A 23,156-nucleotide genomic window follows, 5' to 3' on the forward strand; every position below is an offset into this window, starting at 1 on the left:
TTTAATCACTTAAAATTATTTAAATGTGGAGTGAAAAAAAAACTTTTCTAATTGGAGTAAAAAAAAAAAGTTGATGAGTATCATCAGTATGATATGTAAAAAAATGAATTGTACGTGGATATAAAATGTTAAATACAGTAGCCAGTATTTAGTGAATGCCACTGGGCGGCGCGCAAAGTCAAAACGGCAGATGCGTGGGTGAATGGGTGGGCACTATACACCCGGTGATGATGCTTGCAACCGTAAGACCACTCGGTCGTTTTTGTAGAACTGTTGAACAAGGACCCGACTATCCCAAGAACAAGGTATAAATAATAAAAGTCCCGTGATTTGAGCAGGACAGAGTGTCGAGTGGATGCATAATACCAACTCGAGTGGAGCAAAAATAGTGAGATAGAGAGGAACCAAGTGCAGAAACAACCGACTACAACAACACGGTCTTATTCTTCTCTTTCTCTCTTTCTCTGATTCTTTATTTAAGTTCTTCTAGCGTATTCGTAGCGTTAAACTTAATGTTGTATACAGCTCAGAGCTCACATGTCCAAGTTCTTCTTGGCTCCCTTTAGCTTCCCTTCCTCTTCCGTCTGTCAGTTCGTTGGTATACTGTGCCGAGTGAACGTGTGTGCCCGCGTATTCTCTTCTCGTTTACCCACGCGAGACGCACTTTACTATATTACATATGTGTATATACAAATCTATGTTGAATTAAAAAATATCTCAGCTCAAAACTTTAAATTATTTTTAAAAATATAATTCAAAAATTACGCGGCAAATTTAAAAAAATTCATTTTTCTTAAGACGGAATTCAAAAAGGAACAAACTAATTGTCAAAAGATATTGGAGTAATTTTTTTTTGAATGTCAGCATAGTTCAAAGTACACTGTGTCAGACAGTAGTCAATAGACATGACAAGGTTGTCGGCAACTGTTGAAATAGAGTTGCCAAACTTGACAAAGTGTAAACCGAGGGGAATTTAAAGTTTTTAAATATGAATTTATACTAGAATAAATAATAAATATACTCCAAATGGTAAGTGCATATATTATATTTATTCCATGCATCATATATTTAAACTCATATATATTTTCAAAAAGTTATAAAAAATTTTTAAAATGAATCCAACTTGGATTTAAATATTAAATAAATTTTAAAAATTATTTAACTGGACTTGAATTATTTATTTTTTTATAATCAATGTGGAGTTGATACTAAATAGTTTATGTTTGAGTTTGACAGATAAAGGTTTATAGTAAATTACAGATAATAAAGCGTGAAGGTTTACGCGTACGGGAGAATTTGTATGACGCAGGCTTCTTAAAAGTACACACACGGTATAAATAGATTCATCTGACAGCCGAACTTTGCCAGATGGGCTGCCAATGCACAAAGACCTTTAAAAAAATATATATAATTAAGTAATTTTAATTATAATTTAAATGGAATAAATTACAGCCTTGATTTATTGGAGCAATTAGAAAATAAACCAAGGCTACTTATTTAAAGAACAGCTCGTTTTAATAATAATGTTATACATTAGATACATGTCACTCATATTTGTCAGCATTTATATATTATATACATTTTATTTGTATGACGGCTTAATAGTGTTTACGATGTGAAATGATTGAAACAAGACAATCATGTCGAGCAACAAGAGAATACGGTTGTTATCGTACTCATTGTAGTGAATAAAATAAATAAAAGGGGACTGAAGAAATAAATTCCCTCCTATTCTCTCTTACTAATCATCCTTTGTTGCATAAGTATCAATATATATAACGTGCACATTAACCCTTTAATATTTTGAATTATTAAAAAAATTATGAGTTTGGGCGGCAAAATAATCTAGACTTTTGTTTTAAATTTGAGCGCGGGTAATTTTAAAAAACTTATACTGTATTGAGAATAAAATTTGATTGAGTTTAAATTTACAATAAAAATTAATATGTAATCACGATTCAAGAGAAGTTACAGAGGCATGACGCGTGCGCAAATAAAGTTAATAAGGGCACGCGTTACACCGGAAGTTTGCCGTAGTGGGAGGTGGAGAAAAAAATTTATATGCAGGTGCAAAGCTGTCTCACTCTTATTCACTCCCTTTTAATTATACATATACGTGTATATTTATTTATATATATAGATTTTATTTTTTAATTTTTTTTCTCACACTCTGGTTGTTTTTTTACGCTCTCTATATCTGTGTATATATTCCTTGGTCCTGTGTCAACTACTCCCACACCCTTCCACTGGGGGTCCGGATGTCAGGAAATTCTTATTCTTTATTTAGTTTTTTTTTTTTCTTTTTTTTTTCAATTTCTCCTTTCTTCCGGCGGCAGTTAGTCCCTTCATATCCGTTTAAGAATTAATAGCACGTGCTGAACATACTGTAACCATCCCTTAGCAATTTATCGATGCAGTAAAAAAATTTTTTTTAAAATCAAGTTAATGATTTTATTTTTCAGTTCAAATAATATATTAACAAATAAATACTTATTACTATTAATAATTTTCAACTGAAAAATAACATATTTGTTTTTTGGATATTCGATGGCAAATAGTGATTGTCATCCGATTTATACTAATTTGTTTTTAGAGAGCAGCGAATTTATCTCCTCTACATGTGCTCGAACGTCTTCTACATTCACCGCTGCAACATACCGAGTCAACTGTGCACTAGAAAAAAAAATAATAAATATATTTATAATCATGTATACGTATAATAATAATTTGTTCGTACATAGTGGCCGGCTTCTGTGCATGCATATATTTCGGTAGCAATTAATGCCACTACCAAAACTACCAACAAAAATATCTTCATGTTGAACATCTCGTATTGTAGTTGAGTAAAGCTCTTGCTGCACTGTCAAAAAAAATACCAATATAAATCCAAAATATCCTGGTGTTAAGGCTGTCGGTGTTAAACTTAACCCCGCACTAAGAGACAAAAATTTATATTTTCAAGAAAAAATATATGGAAGATCCAAAAGAGCGAACCTCAATCACTCATTTTATTACAAGAAAAATAATTACTTAAATTTAAATAGTTTTTCTCTTAGAGCAGTAGCAGTATTAAAATTTTTCCGGGTGTTAAAAAAAAATTACATAGATTTGCCAAGTATTAGAAGTCGGATAGTATATAATTTGAATTCAAAATATATTTTTTTACTTACATTTATTCAGAAGCTCTCGATACCTTGACCAATCACTTTGTGGATTAACAATAATTTAAATGGCTATTTATACTAATTGTCCCCTCTATATCCTATTGGATGTTACTGCGTTGTAGAAAATAACTAAAGATTATCATGAAGAGGTTAATTTTTTTAGGATGTTTATTCATTTCATAAGAGATAATTTGATAAAATCAATCAACATTATCATAGAAAAATGAATTTTTTTTATCAAGATTTATTAATTTTCTCATGAAATGACCCAACCATGTGACTAGTAACAGGGTCACATTGTTACATAAGTATTGACAAAGCGACGACAAGAAAAATCACTAATACATATTTAGAGAGCAGACTCTGACAACCTCCGTTACGAGAATAGTATCAGCCATTAAACTCCCTCGTGATTTAAAATTTTCCTCAGCGTTTATTTTGCTCATTCTCTTCTACATATACATATATATGTATATATATTTGCGGTTGTACCATATACCACGGTACTTACATTCTTTAACGCACTCGGCACTGAATTCGAAGAAAAAATGCACCGTTGTCCATTTGCATGCTCGGTAACTCAAAGAATGTCGAATCTCAGTAAATAAACAAACCAGTTATCCCATATAGCAGTACATGCGCGGCATGCGCACGGAATTTTCATCCTATAAATTAACGAAAAAAATCCCAACAGATGCGCGGTAAATATTTGAATTTAAGACTCGGTTTAAAAAATATTAAGTACGCAAGTAAGTGAGTGAGTAAATAAACGGATGGTGTAGGATGCGAGTCTAATAGTTGTGAATGAAAAGAGAATAAATAATGGGGATGTTGGTCGGTGCCAAACGTGAATGGGCTAGATAAAAATCTAGCTGAGGGATTCGCGACACTTGTGTACCCATTCTAATTTTAATATTAACATCTATTTCAGTATATATGAATGAAATATTCAAATAGCATGTGAAATACACCTTACATACGTGCACTCTCGTCCATGTCATTCAACTAAATTATTAAATTTTGAATCTACATGAAAAGAACAGAATTTATTGTAAATTAGTAAGCAAAATTTTGAAAATTTATATAAAGTGAAATTTTTTACCAACAATTAGTATTTTTATAAATTTAATACAAAATGAATCACTAATTTCGGTAAATTCGCAATTACTATAATAAATTAATTACAAATTTTACTTTGTCACGTTTCAAATTTTGATATAAATGCTGAGCAGTTTTCAATAAATTACTATCCTGGTTCAAAATTAGCAAATAAATACTAATTTCGAGTAAAAAATTTTCAAAGGTCATTTTTCCCATGAAGATTTGCCGCTTCATAAACTTTTAAGTTAATTAAAAATAATTTTAAAAATAATATATTACAACTATAAAATATTATGCAAATTTATGTATACATTTTACAACATATATATTCAAATTTATTTTTCTTTTTTTCAGGATGTAATAGGATTGAGGTGTAATAATTTATGAATTTAAAATTAAGAGGAACTATATAAATATACCCACAATGGCACTCGGTAAGAATATGTCTATATATATGTAATTTCTGTATTCTATGTAATTTAATTCTCACCCACGTTTCAACTGAACAAATCAGTTAGTATGCATGCTGATCACGCCTAAGCGCATATAACCACCGGGCACTATGAGAAGAGCCCGCTTCTGTATTTTCCCATCGATTTACTACTCTGATGTATAAGTAGAGACTCGACACATCCAATGGTGTCTACTCACCATGGTGTCATAGTACTCGTGTGTCGTCGGCGAGACACTCTTTAAACTTAACTTCTTTTATTTATTTATTTCTTATCCTTTTTTCTCTCTCTATCTCTTTATTGTAATATATATGTGCACAGATGATACCTGCCGGTATTTACTTTCTGATGACAGTCATATGCAATGCACATATTCACTATTACACTTATACATCTATATATTTATTATACCTGTCTACAATTATTGGTAAATTTAAAATACTTGGAAATATACATTTATGCTGAATAAGCCTTGAATTAAAAAATAAGAGAAATTAAATATAAATATTAAAGGCTGAGTAAAACTTTTTTTTTTCATGACCTTTGTATCGACTTTTTTTTTTGGCAGTCTGACAAAAATTTTCTGCTCAAATTACTTGTCGGATTACTTCTTTGAAGATCAAATTGATCAAAGTTAAAAAAGTTTTTTTTTTCTTTTTTTTTTTTTTAATAAAATTCTCTTTTACCCGACGACATACTTTTGTTCTTTATTCACTTCAACCTTTTTTTTAGATTCTTCAAAATCCTGGGGATTAAATTTATTTTTACCATTATTATTTTTGACATCTTTTGGTTTAAGTAACTAAGTGTACTTTGTTAAATAAATTACACTGACAAAAAAATTGTTGTGACATTTTGAAAAAAAAAAAAAAAATTTTTTTTAATTCAAACTGAAGATCGTAGACAAGTGTTTATAATCTTGCAGCCACATTTCCGGTTAATTTTCATATGTGACATTACTGCTTTGTCTATTATCTCTTTGTCTAGTTTTACTCTCTCATAGTTGTAGAGTAATAAATATATACATTCATATATATAGTAGCAATAGAGTAAGTAATTTATTGAGGTATGCCCGCGGGTGGGGAGAAAAATGCAACGTCCGGTTTATCCCCACTTTTAAATTAAATCTCGTATTCGGTCCCATGTATATCTGCGATGAGGGACCGAATATACAATTCGTGGCCCTTGGATTACAACCCACAGTTATTTTGTCGTGGCCCTTCGACTAACATTCAGACGAATTCTGTCGAACTTTGATCTCGTGACTCTCCGTAACAAAAAAAATCTATTAATAAGTGTTCCAAAAGTGTAAACAATAAAAAAAACTAATAATAATAATAATAATATCGTATGTCTGCAGATAATCCATCGTACTTTTCATTACTGGGGAATTCAATATCCCCAGAAATATCCGAGGGTCCATCGGAACCAAGTGGCCGAAGTTTCGTGACGTTTTTCAAAAAAAGACCCAGTAGAATGGGCACCAGTACGTCAACAACGACATCAGGGGCAACGTGCGCTCTATTGATGGGCGATAATAATAAAAATTTATTATCAGCAGAAGAATGCCAGCCGATGCTATCCCGCGCGACAGGAAATACGAACGGACCGAGAAGAAGTTTCCGGAGTCTCTTCAGATCATTGAGCGCAAACACAGACAACGAAAAAACACTTCAGATTCTCAAGGGTGACCCAAGACCTGCAGACGTGGCACCACCCTCGCTGTATCTGCCCCACAGGTCACACTCCCATTCAGATCACGACCGTAAAAACCGTCCAAGTAGACGGAGAACGCTCAAGTCTGCCAGCGAGCTCTTGTCTAACGATATGATTTTTTGTGGGCTCCCTGGTGAAGACCCTGCTAATAATAGCGCCAGAAGTAATGCTAATGGAAGTTGTAATCGTGATCCTCGGCACTATGGGGATGATGAGGACGATGATACCGATGGCGGTGAAGTTTTTTTGGGTATAAATGACGCGAGGTATTATAATTTATCGGCAACTTTGCCGGCACCTGGTTCATCTGGGAATAGAAGACACTCGATTGGTTGTAGCAGTAATTTTGTTAGTGAAGAACAGAATTTAATCACTCGAAGAGGGGCCGTTATACAGACTGAAGGCTTTATCAGAGAACCTGACACAATAGCACCGCCCATTCCTGTTGATCAAGTCGATTGCGGGAAACAATCGAGAAGTGTAAAGTGCAAAAAACACAAAAGCAAAGGTTAGTAATAAATTTTATATTTAAAACAACAATAACAGTCTCTCACTTTTAGAATGAAAACTCCTTTGAAATTTTTTCCAACTAAATTTTAAAAAATCGTGTCATTTGTCAAGAAGACTCATAATGTCGTAACATTTAAACGAAGCATCTCTAACACGTTAGTTTGGTGTTTTTAAAATACTTTGAACAAATTTTCCTGTCAACTGTAATGACTAAACAGATGAGTATCGTCATCAGTCTACTTGGACTTGATTATAGTTAGAGTCGGTGTTAAATTCAATAATAGCCTTCATGGTACAAAGGATCGTCCCACATCGTCACACGCACACGAGCTGGCACACTTATTGCGACCTAGTCCACTGTATTGTACGAGGTACAGCAGAGTATAAACTCTGTGCGGCATCAGTCTAATGTAGCCATAATAGATACAGAAGATAGTCACTGAGAAACGTCTCTTTGTAGTTTAGTCCTGAAAGCTTCCCATGATTTCGGAAGCTGCTCTTCAATGACTTGCTACCCGCATTGATCTAATTGTTATCAAGGATCCTTTTCATCAGTAGAGACTCTACTCGAATCAGAAATCACTCAGCTAAATGTTATAAATCAAATTACATTCAATTTGCCTCTATACAGCTGAATTATATACATATATATATATATATATATTTAAGTCGATATAAATTACGAGCTACGGGATTAGAGATTTTGATATTTGTAAAGCCGTGAAAAATATTATTTAATATAAAACCTTTTGTCGAGGTGTTGATGTAAAATTAAACAGATAATTTATACATCTGTAGTGTATTGAAGATTATCTTCTCCCGGCAACGGAAGTCGCGTAGTTAATATTCACAAAATGTTATACACTACTCTCAGCCTCGATTGAATCTATCACCCACCTCTTTTTCCTCTTGTTCCCCCGTTTTAAAAAATATAAATGCATTAATTTTATTCTATAACTCAACTCAACTCGATAGATAAACGTTAGTATTCTTTGAATATTAAATAGAGTCAAGCTGACCGTTAGTTTAGAAAAATTTCTGCATCAAATTAATTCAAATAGACATCGCTTTAATTTAGCGATGGAAATTTATATATAAGTATTGAAATGTTATTATGTAGATATTATTTTTTCGCGCTTAAAATAACGGAATTTAAATTTAGGATGAAAATAATTGTTTATTATAGTGTAAGTCTTGCGCGTGCGTTTGAAAGATTTAAAATAAAATTGTTTAAAATTCCTGCTAAAAGTCATAACGGAAGCTGTGCAGGTTCTGGTTATACACATCCAGTAACACGTGCATATGTAACGTTCTATGGACTTTATAAACCCTGACACTTCCGTTTTGTACGCAAGCACAAGTTTAAAGGGTAAAAAAAAATATATATTTATATACATTTACTATCGCCAGAAAACTATAAATATTTACATTTATTTCATTACACTCAATGAAAAAATAATATTTAGAGATGTCGTTCAAGAAAGGGGAGACCGGGGTACGATGGATCTCTTAAAAAATTTTTCTATCAAAATTTCGATAAATTTGTAAAGTGTAAAAAAAAAAAATTAATATATTTTTAATGAAAATATATAATAAAAAATAAAAACATTGATGGTATATTTATATAAATTAATATTCAAGCAATATTGAAACTGTTATGAAATGCATATCCTTAGATGGAAGTACGCAACGCATGAAAGAAACTTCCGGTGGTTAATCGGATCGCTTGGGCTCTATTGTCGACGTGACTCGTGTTAAAACGAGAGTTATGGATGTGCCAGTTTATTATGCCATAAGGCAATAACAATTTACCACATAACAACATCCATTACGATGCTCGAAAAAGCTCTTAATCATTAATCTCAAATTCTCCAGAACCCGCCAGCTCGCTTACGAAAATTTAAAATCTTATAAAATTAAAAAAAAAAAAAAATAAAAACAATTTAAGCTGGAGGAGAAACACGTGTAAAGCTTCCTGATAGAAAGGTAATTTCCGGTCACATCTTTCAAGAGTTAAAGGAAGTCTCCTCTACGGAATCTTTAATCTTCATATGTCAATACTCAATACAATATAACATATAAATATATAAATACAATATATTAGTTTTTTATACAAGACAGCCAATCATCGGGTTATTACTATGTACAACTAGACTTGTGTAATAACATAAAAGACAGTTCTACTTTATGATAATAACCGCTACTACAGTAAAGAGAACTATCGCGTGATATCCGGAGATTAAACGAGAATGTGCGTGTGATATCTGACACGTGAATTAGAAAAGTTTTACATGATAGACACGATCCCACAAACATATATACATATATATATATATATATATATATATAGGATAGGCTAATACTCTTCCTTATTATCATAAAACTTAAATTCTGACGAGAATAATCTGACTGAAAGTTATCACTTGACACTTCGACTTCAGCTTCAGCTTCGGCTTCGGCTTTCGCTTCTATTTGCAAATAAATATAACTGAGTGTAGTAATAGTAATAAGCTTTGATAGCTCAATCCACGATGTCCGGCACCGGAGATAGGTCGGCGAACCGGAAGCAAACTCTCCGTCACTTACATATATATGTATATATAACAATCCATCAATCATTAATTTTTAGATAAAGTATTCAATTTTTTATTTTTAAATATTTTCATTCAAATAATTTGGATCTTTGTAATTTCGACTTTAATAAAAAAATCGTAATTCTGATAATACTGGTGATTAATATTCATTAATTCTTAATTACTGCAACGAAAAAGGAAATAATTTTATACCGTAGAATATTAATTTTGAAATTTATCTTTGTAATATTAATCATGATATTTCGGTGCAACAGACGTTACCCGAGACGTTGACACACCCTTGACTAAATCAGCTTTTTTATAAGCTTTCTCATTATTTTTGTCCCGACGATGTCTTATATATTCAACGATTACTTTTTTTCATCCCATCACGTTACGTTCTCTATTTTTTTTCTTTTTTTCTCTCTTTCTTAAACATTAATAACTTCTCACTATATATATATATTTAAATACATGAAATATATGTATACACAACGACCGTTGCACTCTGCAAATCGCTCCTCGTACATTAACAGTAATGGCTAAAATTCATGTCCCCATTTTACATTTTTATTTTCAATACTAAAATTTCAGCCACTCAGACAAATTCACTTTTTTTTCAGTACACGTGTTTGTCATTCGACATTTACATCTCTAATTGTTGGCATTGTCACAAAAGTTTACGGTACAGAGAAATAAGGAGGGTAATCCCCGAGGAGATATATCTTAATTTTCTATTGTTTTTATTTTTCATTATTATGCTCATCCGCTCATAATATTTTTCTACTCCCTCTCTTACGAGGATTTATTTTTTATTATTCGTCAGACGTTGATAAACACCACCCACGTTCTAGCATACACTGTACTGTAAATATATATGTATATATATACCATAACCGTATTTATGCTAGAAAAGTAGTATTACTTAATCTATATAATATATGAGTGCATAGTACTCATATTTTTAAAGGGGATGTACTAAGATCTCTCGACCTACCAAACTAAAACGAGATTAACTTGTGATAAGCTGATAAGCTCAGTGGCGACAACAAATCGATAACTATGTAACAAATACATATTTATTATTTATAAAATAAATATACAAAACATTTTTACTCTGTTTAAAAAAAAATATGACTTTTCTTTAAATTATTCTATTGATTAAGCAGTCTTAATTAATTTCATTGATTGATTTAATTAAATCGATTAGCAATTGCCAATTAACCGAGTTTCCAAACAATTATATTGTTTTTTTTTTTTTTTTTTTTTTTTTTTTTTTTTATAAATTTAGAAATTTGAATATAAGAAAGAAATTTAATTTAAACTTTTAATATATTAAGCTAGACTTTATTTTTATAACTCGCGCTTTTCTTCAGACTTGTAAAAAAAATTTACGGAATTTTATTTTTAAAATTAAATCACTCGTCAATGTATAATGATTCACACCAAGTATTCGGTTGGATAGAGATGAGGAACGCGTTCATATATGTATATCTATACAAAATACATGTACATATATATTTATTACATCTTATAAATTATCACTTATGAGTATTCACCCGAGTGTAAGCACTAGACAAAAAAATTTAATGAAATCAGAGCAGATTGAGCGTTGAGCCAAGCATCAGAAGTTAATATGCCTTTTTATTTGCCGCTCATATTTAGCTACGTCGAGTAAATTATATTTATAGAAATCCCAGATATTAATCGCGCCAGCAAATACCCACTCACTTTACAAAGAAAATTACAACAGAAAAAAAAATTCAAATCAAATTAAATAAAATGAATTTTAAAATCGACTTTCTATCTAATTGTTTCCAGCTTTAATTAATTATATGTTTATACAAAGTACAATAGATTGATATTGAAATAAGTATATTTTATTGTGTATTAGTCCATTAGTAATTTGTAGACGACATTAAATGATTCACTGACTCACGACCCATCTAATTCTCTAATTGAACCTCGTCAATTTTAGCGTTAAGCCAAAAGGGACGGTATATACCAGCCAGAAAACATCACTAGTGTAACATACTATTGACCCTTGTGCCCCTTTCGTAAAATAACCAACCACAAATAACAAAAAATCTAAAACAAACCGAGGATCTAAGTTAAGATTTTTTTACAAACGAATGTATATTTTTGTTGAATACATTAACCTTCTATAAAAGTTAATTTAATTTCTAAAATTTTATTTTGCTTACATTATCTTAGCAGTGAACCGTATCATCAAACGCTGAGCCGTCAACGGAAATACGAGATGCTTGAGCATGATCCGAAATTTCTAAGACGTTTGTTCCCTTTATTACATACACAACACATACGTTTGTATGGTTATGTATACAGATAAACATATAATAATAATAACAATAATAATAATAATAATAATAATAAAGACAGGAAGCTGGTCCAATGCCACCGTGGTTAGCGAGTTAGCATTTGGCTAACTTTTAGGGGGATTTAGACGCAGTCAATGGACTTCTTGTACTCTATCCCATTAACTCTCTCGCTCTTTAACTTTTTAATAAAAATATTTAATATATTCATTCATATTTCTTTACTAATTATTTTTTTACGGCCCAAAGTTTCATATCTCCATAAAAAATGGAAAGAAAAAAAAACGTTTTAGATAACTTATTTTTCAAGGGTAAATAAATACCGTTTAGATATTACATATTTGCAGAGGCTTTTGCGATATCGGATAAAAAAATTTCTATTTAAATATTTTATCTACAGATATAGATTGTTTCGTGTCCTTTATTTATTTTCACCCGAGCTATTTTTGTTGAATCATATTTTTCTAAAACTGTCATATCATGTCATCTGTATCTTAATCATGACTTTCGACCAACGATACGAAGACTGGCTGTGACAAAAGTAAAAAGTATTGACCCGAAAAAGTTTTAACATTTTAAAAGATTCTAGGAAACTCTCTGACCGACAAAATGATCTATTGCGCAGGATTGGGAGTGCGCACGCAACCCGGCGCGCTTATTTGCTCCCGCCCTTCCTCGACCCTTTTCATTCCTCGTGTTTTCAGACAATTTATGTCTCATTCCGCGTGTAACATTCTCTTCGTATAGTCCACTGACCCACCGAAATAACATACAATAAAAAAGAACAAAAAATTATCATTATTGTTATTTATATTTACATTTACCGTAAAAGGAAAACGAACAAACACTTGATCAATATCAATTGAGTTTAAATTTTTAATTGTGAAGTTTTTTTTTTTTTTTTTGAAACAAAATCAGTGGCATTGTTTATCAAAAACAATAAGAATAGATGTGTTGCGAAAATAAAATAAAGTTAAAAATAAATAATTAAATTGATGAGTTAATGAATCGACGAGACGTTAATGAGTGATATGATTGTAAGAGAGAAAGCAACAGTTGTGTTGGTAACGTTAATTGCCTCGTTTCGTTTAAATTGAAGAGATGCAAGACGTTTGCAGAAGCTCTTTTACATTAGCTCTTTAGCTCGACTCTTAGCTCATTGACGTTCGGAGAAACTTGAGAAAGGGAGTGAGATATATATATACATATATATATGATAATAGTACACTAGCCATCAGCAACAGTAACAGTACTACAACAGTGCTCGTAATAAATCTTCAAGTACAGCCTCATCCTATCATACAATATATATATATATATATATTTATATATATATTTGCTGTGTGTTCATTGTGTGACGAGTATCGCGAGAAAATGCGAATCAGAGATGAAAACCGATATGCCGAACGAAGCATCGCATACTTTGGTAAATAATTTAACTTTTATTTTAATTTAAAAATATGGCGGTAAAATTTGAATTTTAAAAATATTAAAATAATTATTAATATCGAGTGTACATACTTGTCATAAGATTATTTTAAAATTCTAATCATGTGTCGCAGACAACTCAATTAATTATTATGGACATCGCCCAATTCGTGGTATAACCGGCTTCTGTCTCGGCAAATAAAAAAATACAATTCAGTATATAATACAATACAATACAATACAATAGAGTACGTCACGATTTGACGGTTTAGTAGCAGACGGGATTTCATCGAGCACTCAAACACTTGATCGACAGTTTGGAATTCGCATCCGGAGCTAGCACTTTTAATCTTCCGCTAGAAATATTTTTCCGTAACTATTTTTATATTGCGGTTTTTTTTATCTCTACCGTCAGTTATTAAAAATATATTAATTAAATCGAAAACTAAAATGATTTCATCTACGGAAAGTATACCAACAAGTTTTAAATGTGAAACTCCGCGATCCCGAAGACGACGAAGGCCGGACTTCCTTGATCTGTCTGGCCTAGTGACACGTGAGTGATTAATTTCTTCTCCTCATTCACAATAAATCTATATACGGAGAAAACCAATTGATAAATAAAACTCTTTCATTATTAACTGCCCGTATTCGTATAGAAAAATTTTTACCCGATAAAGTTCTTTTTAAAACTTATCAATTACGTAAACATTAATAATAATAATAAAAAAAATAATTTCATTCATAAGACGTCAGAAAGATCGGCAACTCTTGTATTTAATATTTTTTCCCCTCATTACAATGAATCTTTTGTTAATGTTATCGATATCTCAATCCCAGTGCTCTAGACTTAACTCGAGAGTATCCATCCAAGTGATCCAACTTTTATTATACATATAAATACATATATGATAGTGATATATGTTATGTACAGTGTGAAAGCCATAGTACAGGAGAAATGCATTCACTCATGAAATGTATACATAAGTATATAACATATAAAGGGGGATAGAAGAACGTCCACCTCTCCTATATACACCAAAAATAACAATATTTTTTTTATTCTCAATGGTTGTTAAGAAATGAGTAAATAAACCCATCTGCTCATGAGCGATATGAATGACAAGAAAAGCAAAGAGTCTGCAGTAGGGCTCACTCAATTTTTGACCTGTCATATTTTTTAAATTTACAATTGATCAAATAAACAAACTTCAGCATTTTACTATAACATATATATATAAATATATAAATATTGCCCTGAGCAAACACGTTTCAATTATCATACGAGTTAAATGACCCGCGTGTATCTACACTCTGGGGAGTGGCACATCCGTTGGGAATTTTATTTCACCCTCATACACGACACAGTACTAAAAAAATTAATCACCCATTAGGAGAGAATTTGTTATTTTTTTTCATTAATAAAAATAAAATCTTGCCTCATTGTTCCTCATTAATGATAAGAGATCTCCGAGTGCTCTGTGTAATTAATCTATGTAGCATTTATATTTTTAAATACCATATTATTTAAGTAATTTATTAGATTGACGTATCTCATTAACAAACCAAACAATTAGCTGATTTTAATTAAAATAAAAATGGCTATTTTGTTTTTTTATTTTTTTTTTTTCTGCTGGTGAATTTAAAAAATTATTTAATTGCAGGCTCGCGAAGCAGAAGTGGTGGGACTAAAATTGAGAGTACTAACGCAAGTCTCATGGAAGAAAGAGAAGATGTTGTGTTCATTTCCAGTAAAGACAGTCAAGCATCCGCACTCTGGGTCAACTACCTCACTGCCTGCTTTGAACAAATCAGCAGACAGCAGGGACGCCCGCCTTTCAAGTTAGTTTTATCTTACAAATGTACAATCATCCCCTTAGACTCTCTTATTTATTTTAAAAACCCGTATTTAAACAAACAATTTAAACATAATTGTCTTTGATATTCAATACTATTTTTTTTTCATCACCGATACCGCCAACAATTTTATTTATCTGGGTCCGGATTTATTTTAGGGTGAGACACGTGGCGATTGAAGACGCAACGGCTATTTCATCCTCGGTCCATGAAAAAATATCAAAAGCACGGTTACAAATAATCGTCGTGTGTCCCATTTTACTGGAAAGAGCCTCGAATAAACCGGAGCAGGCATCGACTTTAGCCAAACAATTGGCACCCGAGCGTGTATTAGCAATGATGCTGGGTGTCCACGACGGACATTTGACTGAAAGCCAAAAGACTGCCCTCATTACTTACTCACAATGGCGAAAATTTTTCGTTAAGGATCAGGATGAGACGTTTGTCGGTGAATTTTTAGGCGCAGCAGTCGCTATTTTGGGATCCGCGCCATCAGCTGCTTTGAAGAGTGACAAAACGACCTTTTCCATTCATCCAAAAAAAGTTAAAATGGTACGGACTGTTTATTACAATAATTTCGAGTAATTTATGTCTCTTTAAATTATTTATAAACGTAAACACAATTTGTTTTATAGGGACAAAGTAGAGTGCTGGCTATTTTGAATGATCCTCTGAGACCAGAAGATTCTTTCAATGTCATCGTGGATCGCTGTGGCGAGGGTACAGAAATAACTCAAGTGAAGAAACGTAATCCGTATACTCTACAGTTTTCCATACCAGATAGATGTCTTGAAGTGTCGATGCTTGTCGGTGTGAGGGTAATCGTTAATGGAATGCCTCAGGGAATACGTCAAGTCAAGTGCGAAAGCAGACTCAGAGAGCTGGATCAAATTCTACGGGCACACGATAATCCTTTGGAGTTTATGTGCCAGGTAACTTTAATTACTTAATCATCTTTAACTTCATTTAACACTCGCTCCTGATAATTAATTTATTTAATTTACAGACATTTGGATTTGGCTCAGGAGACAGAGAGCAACTTGACAACTGGATGGTTCATGCATTCCAAAAAAATGTCCCACCACGTTTCAATCTTTTGGCAACGCCCAGTGGTTCTGCGCCATTACAAAAAAATACCATAAGTAAGTATAATTTTAAATTATCGATTTTTATTTTAAAGTTTTTTAGCCAAGTGATTTATAGAAGCTAAAGGTTCATTTTTTTTTTTTTAGGCCAAGAAGAATATCCGACATTATTACATTTCGCCGCACGTTTTGGTCTAGAAAAACTTGCCTGGCAATTGCTTGATTGCCCTGGCGGCGAAATAGCATGTGACTTGAAAAACGTATCCGAACTTACGCCAGCGGAACTTGCTGAGCAAGCCGGGCATACTAAATTAGCACATCAGCTTCGTGGTTACATGGTACTTAGAAAAATATTATTAATTAATTAGAGAAGGGCAGAACAGAGACTCAAAGAATTACTAAATTTTCGGGGACTCAAAAACGTTCAATTTTCTTACAATTTACATAAGAAAAAAATTTTTCTAATAACTTTTATCATAAATAGAAGCAATTGCTCGCCCTCTACCCCGTTTCGCCCCTCCCTCCCCTAGTTAATTAATTAACTAATGAACGAATTGTTATCTTGATGTTGTTTTAAAATTAAGGTTAATCAAGTGACATAATTATCAAAGCTAACAATTATTATTTTTATGTTGCATGTTCCGGATACTACTAATCAATACAGCAAATGAATGAGTTCACAAATATGTACAGCTATCTAAAAGTAATAAGTGAAAATACATCCGGTACTGAAGCAAGTGAGTGATTATAATTAGTGGTAGTTTGTTATTAAAGTAATAAATAAACTTTAATTACTGTTAATTAAAAATATGAATTTCAGATAATGAAAGTGCGCCAGTGCAATTAAATAGTCTGGACACAGAGCACGATAAAGAGGACTATTGTCAACCACGACCAATCAGCGAAGCTTATTTAGTGCCGCCGGCAGCTCGGCCAGTGATTACTTCAGCTTCTATTTCGTGTACACCACCGCAACTGCCACCACCGAATCCTACGACCTCGCCCAATCTCTGCGAGATGAATTACTCGATTGTACCGCCACCAACACCTGTACTTGGACCTTTATTTACTCCATCGCCAATGTCAACATCAACACAGTCAACAGTAAACTTCGAAGCTAATGGTCTGAGTCTACCACTTCAGGGATATTTGAAAATGCATCCCGCCGGTGAGATTTATATCACGCCGGTGATAACATGCTTTAAATATATTTAAAAATTATCATTATAAATTAAATTATCTTTATTTCATTTATTCTAGGCCCTAAATTAACTAGCGCACCGATCACTGCACCGCTGATGGCATTGAAACCAACAATGTCGCAGTCACTACGCAAAGATTTTCCAATAAATCGCGAAGACTTTATGAACTCTCACTTGCCTAATTTGGGAGGAAGCTTAAATCGATCAACATCGTATCCTGGAACAAAACCTCGAGAGCCATCTGGACCTCAAGATGAACTTCTTGAGATAATAAATGACTTTAAAAATAACGTATTTACTATTTCTGAGGTTGAGAGGCTTGTGGAGAACTGGCGAAACCGCAATGACGTCCAGCAGAGTTTCAAGGATAAACAGAGACAGTTGGCCTCGATGCGAGACGAGTATGAAAGGATACAGAAAAAGATGAAAGAAGAGATGAAAGCTCCGACACCCTTTGATAGGTTTAAAAAACTTTTTACAAAAAGTAAAAAAGATTCCAAGGAGTCCTCTAGTGCTAGTAGTCAGGATGACGATACTGCATCGACACACAGCAAGACCGATAATAAATCTAATGGAACTCTCAGTGACCGTCGACCTATCAGCAGCCTTAGTCTACACAGCGTCTCTAGTTCTTCCTCTTCCGGGCGGATGAGTGTTATCAGTGGGTGTAGTGGAACTAGTCTAGGTGACAGCGGAACTCATTCAGACACAGAAGACCGCCGCGTATGTATTGCAAATTAATTCATTTGATAATTTTATTCGTAATTTATTCATTTATTCATTCATTTTTAGCTCAGAAATTCAAGAGAAGACAAAGGCGGTATGATGACATACGAAATTCCACCAGCACCTAAACCATTTACTGGTAGATATTCACCACTACGTTACACTCCGTCACCAAGATCATCGACAAATTGTGTCGATGAACATCGAAGACATCCTACACCAGCTAACGAGTATTACATCGCATTCCCAGTGTCAGGCTTACCGATTCATTGTAAGTTACTATTTAAATTTTATAATGTTAATTATTAAATGTATTTTATTCTTTGTCTAGCTTTCAATGCAGATGGATCAGCCGTCGAACCAAAAACACCCAGTTCACCGTGCGACCACTCATTCAGCCCATCGATGAGTATCCCCGAAGAGCAATCGCACGGCGAATTCAATGAAAATAACGAGTGTCAAAAAGAAATAAAAGATATAAATCAACTATCGATACCATCACCGCCACCATCTCCCCCTACGCACATACCGCTCGATTACATAAACATCACACCGACTGTAAATTCAAATGATCTCCAGAATGTCCTCGTAAATAGTGACGTTAACAATTCCTGTGATAATAAAAAAACCAACAGTAGCAACGACGTTGATGCATCACAAGTCAGTAGTGAGCTTCTTAGCAAGGTAATAAATACCAAAGATCAAAAAAATCCAGAAGACGAAACCGTAAATCATCAAGACACTTATATTCAGTCAAATCACGTTGAAAATTTACCCTTGGACATCGATGTTGTCGATGCACCCGTACTGCACGATTACATGAATATTCAACCGTGTGATCAAGACCCAAGAGTCGTCGGCGTTATCCCGAAAAAACCACCGGCGCCTCCAGTTCCACCTCGAGGTACAAAATAAACATGTTTATTTTTTCACAGGAAATGGATCCAGCATTTTTTTTTTTTTTCATATTTACCAACCACTTTTAATACTTTTTATCATTTTAAACTCTCCTTCACTCCACCTTGCTTTATACTATTGTTGTTATAAAACGAGACTTTCTACACAATGGAAATATTTATTTTCAATACCAAGAAAAAATTCACATTTTTAAAAGATGATTTACACAAGACAAACTATTAAACTTTTTAAATATTTAAATAAACAATGGACGTCACTTAAAACAGATGTACTGCAGACAATTGATTGCATTTACATACTCGTTTTTTAAACGGGAGTTTTCTACTTATTCATGACCTTCGTAGTTCATGGAACTGACCGTCTTAAACTGACGTCACTATTTTTAATTATTTATTTTTCTATAATTAGTTTACGAACCCAAGGACAAATATATGTATTTATATATACGTATATTTTTTATATATATATAAATAAATATTAATGACAGTACTAATGTTTCTGTTGCAGCTCCATCTAAAAAATAGACGTGCCTTAAAATTAGTCAATTAATCCGGCATTTAATTAACACGCAATAATTGTTATTATATTATACCAAATATATATATATATGACCAATAGATAAAAATGATAATTTACAAGCCAAAATATATGAAATCAAATTATGTTAAATGTTATTAACTTTATTAATATTTTATATCCAATATATATATAAATATATAAATATATTATTAAATATAAGTTATTAGATTTTAAAAATGTTAAGTATTTTATGGGATTTCATTTAACAAGACTGTTATTTCTGATTTTAAAAAATATTTACGGAATTAATCGAAGATCGAGGTCACAACAGCAATTGACAGCAATTTTTTACATCTAATATCTTTATACTTTTTTTACTATATATTTATCTATATTAATTCCTGTAGCATATATATATAAAATTGTTTAAATAGTAAATCAATGTGAATTTTTTTTATACGACGGTATCATAACTTTTAATAATCATATCCTCGTATTTGTAATTTTTTAAACGCATGAGCAAACGTGTACGTATTTATTGTATACAAAATAAACTAATTAACTGTACTCATAATTAGCCTGTGTTTTATTTAAATTTTCCTAAATTAGACGATTATTTATAATTAATAGTTTGTTACGCAACGAAAATAAAAAATAAATTGGACATAATGAGCATGAGAAAAATGTTGACCGCAACTTCCGTTAATGTTTTGAGTGTTGATAAAATTTCAGGCCTTCAATTAAAAATATAATTGAGGGTAAATAAAAATGAGATTCTGGGTTTCCGATTAAAATTTATTAGCCTTTTATTAAACGGGACATGTGGAGGGGAAATAACCAAGTAAATGAGGAGTATATAAGGAGTAATTCTACAAATGATTAAAAGTAGTTTGTGGAGAGTGAATGTTGAGCGAAGATGGGTAAAGTTATTTACAAAGCATTACTAATGCTATCAGCGATAGCCAGTGTTTATTCACAATTTAACTTTTACGAAGACAAACCCGGATCCTGTCCACCGCCATTACCTGTGCAAATTTGTTCTAAAGCCTGCTTTGTCGATGCACACTGCCAAGGAGTTGGCAAATGCTGTCCGACAAGCTGCGGTGGATTAATTTGCTCAAGACCTGTTACCATGAGATCCAAAGAGACAGGTAACTAATTTTGAATCTACTTCTCTTGATGAGTTTAACTATTCCGTTTAATCCTATCATTCAACCGAATCTATAGAATTACGAGTTCACGTTTCTTCGACTTTAAAAAATTTCCAATAAATATTTAAAATTTTTATTGGAAGTTTGCCCTGAAGAACGAGAAGAAAAATTTAAGACAAATTTTTATTCTTTACGATGAAAAATACGGGGAGAGATTTTAAAAACTCATTATAATTTATGTATAATTTCTTTTCTTAATTTTTATCAGAAAAACCAGGACTATGTCCAGCAACTCCTACTGGTCGTTGGGTTTGTTCGCCGACTTGCACAATAGACAGCGATTGTCAGGGTACTAAGAAATGCTGCAAAAATCGTTGCGGTGCCTTGGCATGTCAGAAACCAGATATCGAAGTAATTGAATCAGTTGAAATTTCACCTGACCCACGTGTTAATGACAATGATATTCATGATGATGACATGTCCGGAGCTTATCCAAACAATCCATTTCTACGTAACAATAGAAATAAATAAATAATAATAATAATACCAAATCCATCAACTAAGAAGACGTGTGAAGAAAAATGTTCTTCATTAAAATTTACGTTAAATTAAAAACTAGTCTGTAAAATGTATAATAAATGTTTACTTTTAATTAATAAAGTTAATTAATGGAGTAAATATTTGTATTTTTTTTTTTCAATTTGAAAAGTTCAGAGTAAAAAAATAAACATAAGTATGCAGAGAATAAACTAACTTCTGGGAATAAAAAATTATATATACAAGTACATTTGATATATATATAGGATAAGTGTTTCCACTTAGGTAGAGTGTTAATCTAACAACTGAAAGTAATAACACAGATGCAAATAATGATCGTGCAAGTAGTGGAGTGAGTCAACATTCATAATAAACTCGTTATCGCGGTCAAGAGCAGGATTAAATTTTTTCCGCCTGTTATCAACACACACCTTTACTTTAATATAAATATATATAATATAAATATAAATATATATACTCCATCAAAAGTACAATTCACAATAAAAAATTGCTGGATAATCATACAAATTATTTAAAATCCCGTTTCATGAGTCACGAGTATCGTGATAACTTTCAAGTGATTTTTTAAAAAAATATATTCAGTTGAAAAATAAAGATAGCGTTTGTAGTTGAAACAAGTACGGAATTATTGTATTAAGTATTATCAGTATTAAAAAATATTTTTATTGTGAGGAGTCTGATTATTGAATAAGTGATTCCGGGATTAGACGGTAGAGTGGCAGCTTTCATTTGAATCTTTGCCATTGCCATGGACGGTAAGTCTTGTAATTATTTATAAACTTATTTTTAAAACTAAATAATTATTTATTTTAATGAAATTTCTTTCAGTAAAAATAATTATTTTTTTTTGCTTGACATGCGTCGGAATAATAAACGCGCAAGGCTCATGTAAGTATAATTCAAAAGTATAAGTATTTTTTAAAAATAGTACGGTATCAATTTAAAATAATTTAACCAAGGTCTAAGTCAAGTGTTTGTTTCTTAAAATTAATCGATTATTATGAAAGTTATTTTTAGTAGTGTAACTGTTTCGTGGATTGATAATACAGATATATTATTTTAGTTAAAAGTGGATACTGTCCACTGCAAAACAGGGTAACGAGTTGCATGCCGACTTGTATGAGTGACTACCAATGTGGATTTAATGAAAAATGCTGTCCCAATAAATGTAACTCAAAGTCTTGTACATCACCGAGTCCAGTGGGAACTGGTTACGATGGGGGATACAAAGGCTCTGGAGGTAATGACGTCAATTGCGGGGGAAGTACGTGCAATCGATATCAAAAATGCGAATTTAATCGCTCTACCAAACGTTACGAGTGCGTTCGCACATAAAATTATTTTTAGATTTATTAATAAAACCTGAATTTTATGAATAATCCATTCTTATGATTTAATCAATTATTTTTAGATGAATAATTGTAATGTAGAAATGAATTGTTTTAATAAAATAATAAAGCAAACCATAGGAATAATAAAATGTTAAATTTATCTTTGAAATTGAATTGTGACTCAAGATTTTCATTGGATTTTATGAAAATACTAAATTTCCGAGTAATTCTACAAGAGTGAATGGAAATCAACCGGAAATTTGGTATTTTTATAAGATTGAATGAATATCTTTTAAAAGGAAATTTATAAAATTAGTTTTGATGAAAAATTTTGTTTAACGTGACGTAAAACTTGAAAATTTTTAATTTTCCGAGCATATAAAAAAATGTTCGACCTGAAAAGTGGAACTTACGACGCGCATTAAATTTTTGAAGCAAACTTGCGATATCGCATATTAAAATTTATGATTTTGGAATTTGAAAGTGAGTTTTCTTTTTTTACGATAGAATAAATCAAATTTTTCATTGA

At 32.0% G+C, this 23,156-nt stretch overlaps 4 protein-coding genes across 9 annotated transcripts in view; 3 read left to right on the forward strand and 1 right to left on the reverse strand.

The window, feature by feature from the left end:
* The window catches only part of LOC103576733 (J domain-containing protein), a 32,421-nt gene that overhangs the window by 6,098 nt on the left and 3,167 nt on the right, over window positions 1–23,156 (reverse strand). The gene's annotated exons all lie outside the window — the stretch shown is intronic.
* LOC103576734 (phosphoinositide 3-kinase adapter protein 1) lies at window positions 104–19,716 on the forward strand. Of its 4 annotated transcripts, none has more exons than XM_008557096.2 (14): window positions 104–1,029; window positions 4,620–4,699; window positions 6,078–6,941; window positions 14,945–15,122; window positions 15,296–15,689; window positions 15,773–16,069; window positions 16,144–16,279; window positions 16,370–16,560; window positions 16,887–16,959; window positions 17,043–17,345; window positions 17,483–18,147; window positions 18,217–18,421; window positions 18,482–19,054; window positions 19,576–19,716. In XM_008557096.2, the coding sequence occupies exons 2-14, from the start codon at window positions 4,690–4,692 to the stop codon at window positions 19,590–19,592; spliced, it is 3,906 nt and encodes a 1,301-aa protein (XP_008555318.1). In that variant the 5' UTR covers window positions 104–1,029; window positions 4,620–4,689; the 3' UTR covers window positions 19,593–19,716. The 4 variants fall into 4 exon arrangements, with proteins under 4 accessions (XP_008555318.1, XP_008555317.1, XP_008555320.1 ...); XM_008557095.2 differs by having other exon boundaries at window positions 105–1,029; window positions 17,043–17,390; XM_008557098.3 differs by lacking the exons at window positions 104–1,029; window positions 4,620–4,699; window positions 6,078–6,941 and adding an exon at window positions 10,863–13,278 and having other exon boundaries at window positions 17,043–17,390; window positions 19,576–19,712.
* Window positions 20,420–21,408, forward strand: LOC103576735 (waprin-Phi1). The gene is made up of 2 exons (XM_008557099.3): window positions 20,420–20,738; window positions 21,007–21,408. The coding sequence occupies exons 1-2, from the start codon at window positions 20,504–20,506 to the stop codon at window positions 21,267–21,269; spliced, it is 498 nt and encodes a 165-aa protein (XP_008555321.1). The 5' UTR covers window positions 20,420–20,503; the 3' UTR covers window positions 21,270–21,408.
* On the forward strand, window positions 21,581–23,085 carry LOC103576736 (waprin-Thr1). Its single transcript, XM_008557100.3, has 3 exons — window positions 21,581–22,051; window positions 22,125–22,184; window positions 22,360–23,085. The coding sequence occupies exons 1-3, from the start codon at window positions 22,045–22,047 to the stop codon at window positions 22,629–22,631; spliced, it is 339 nt and encodes a 112-aa protein (XP_008555322.1). The 5' UTR covers window positions 21,581–22,044; the 3' UTR covers window positions 22,632–23,085.

The sequence above is a fragment of the Microplitis demolitor genome, chromosome 8 (assembly GCF_026212275.2).
Source record: "Microplitis demolitor isolate Queensland-Clemson2020A chromosome 8, iyMicDemo2.1a, whole genome shotgun sequence".
Taxonomy (NCBI): domain Eukaryota; kingdom Metazoa; phylum Arthropoda; class Insecta; order Hymenoptera; family Braconidae; genus Microplitis; species Microplitis demolitor.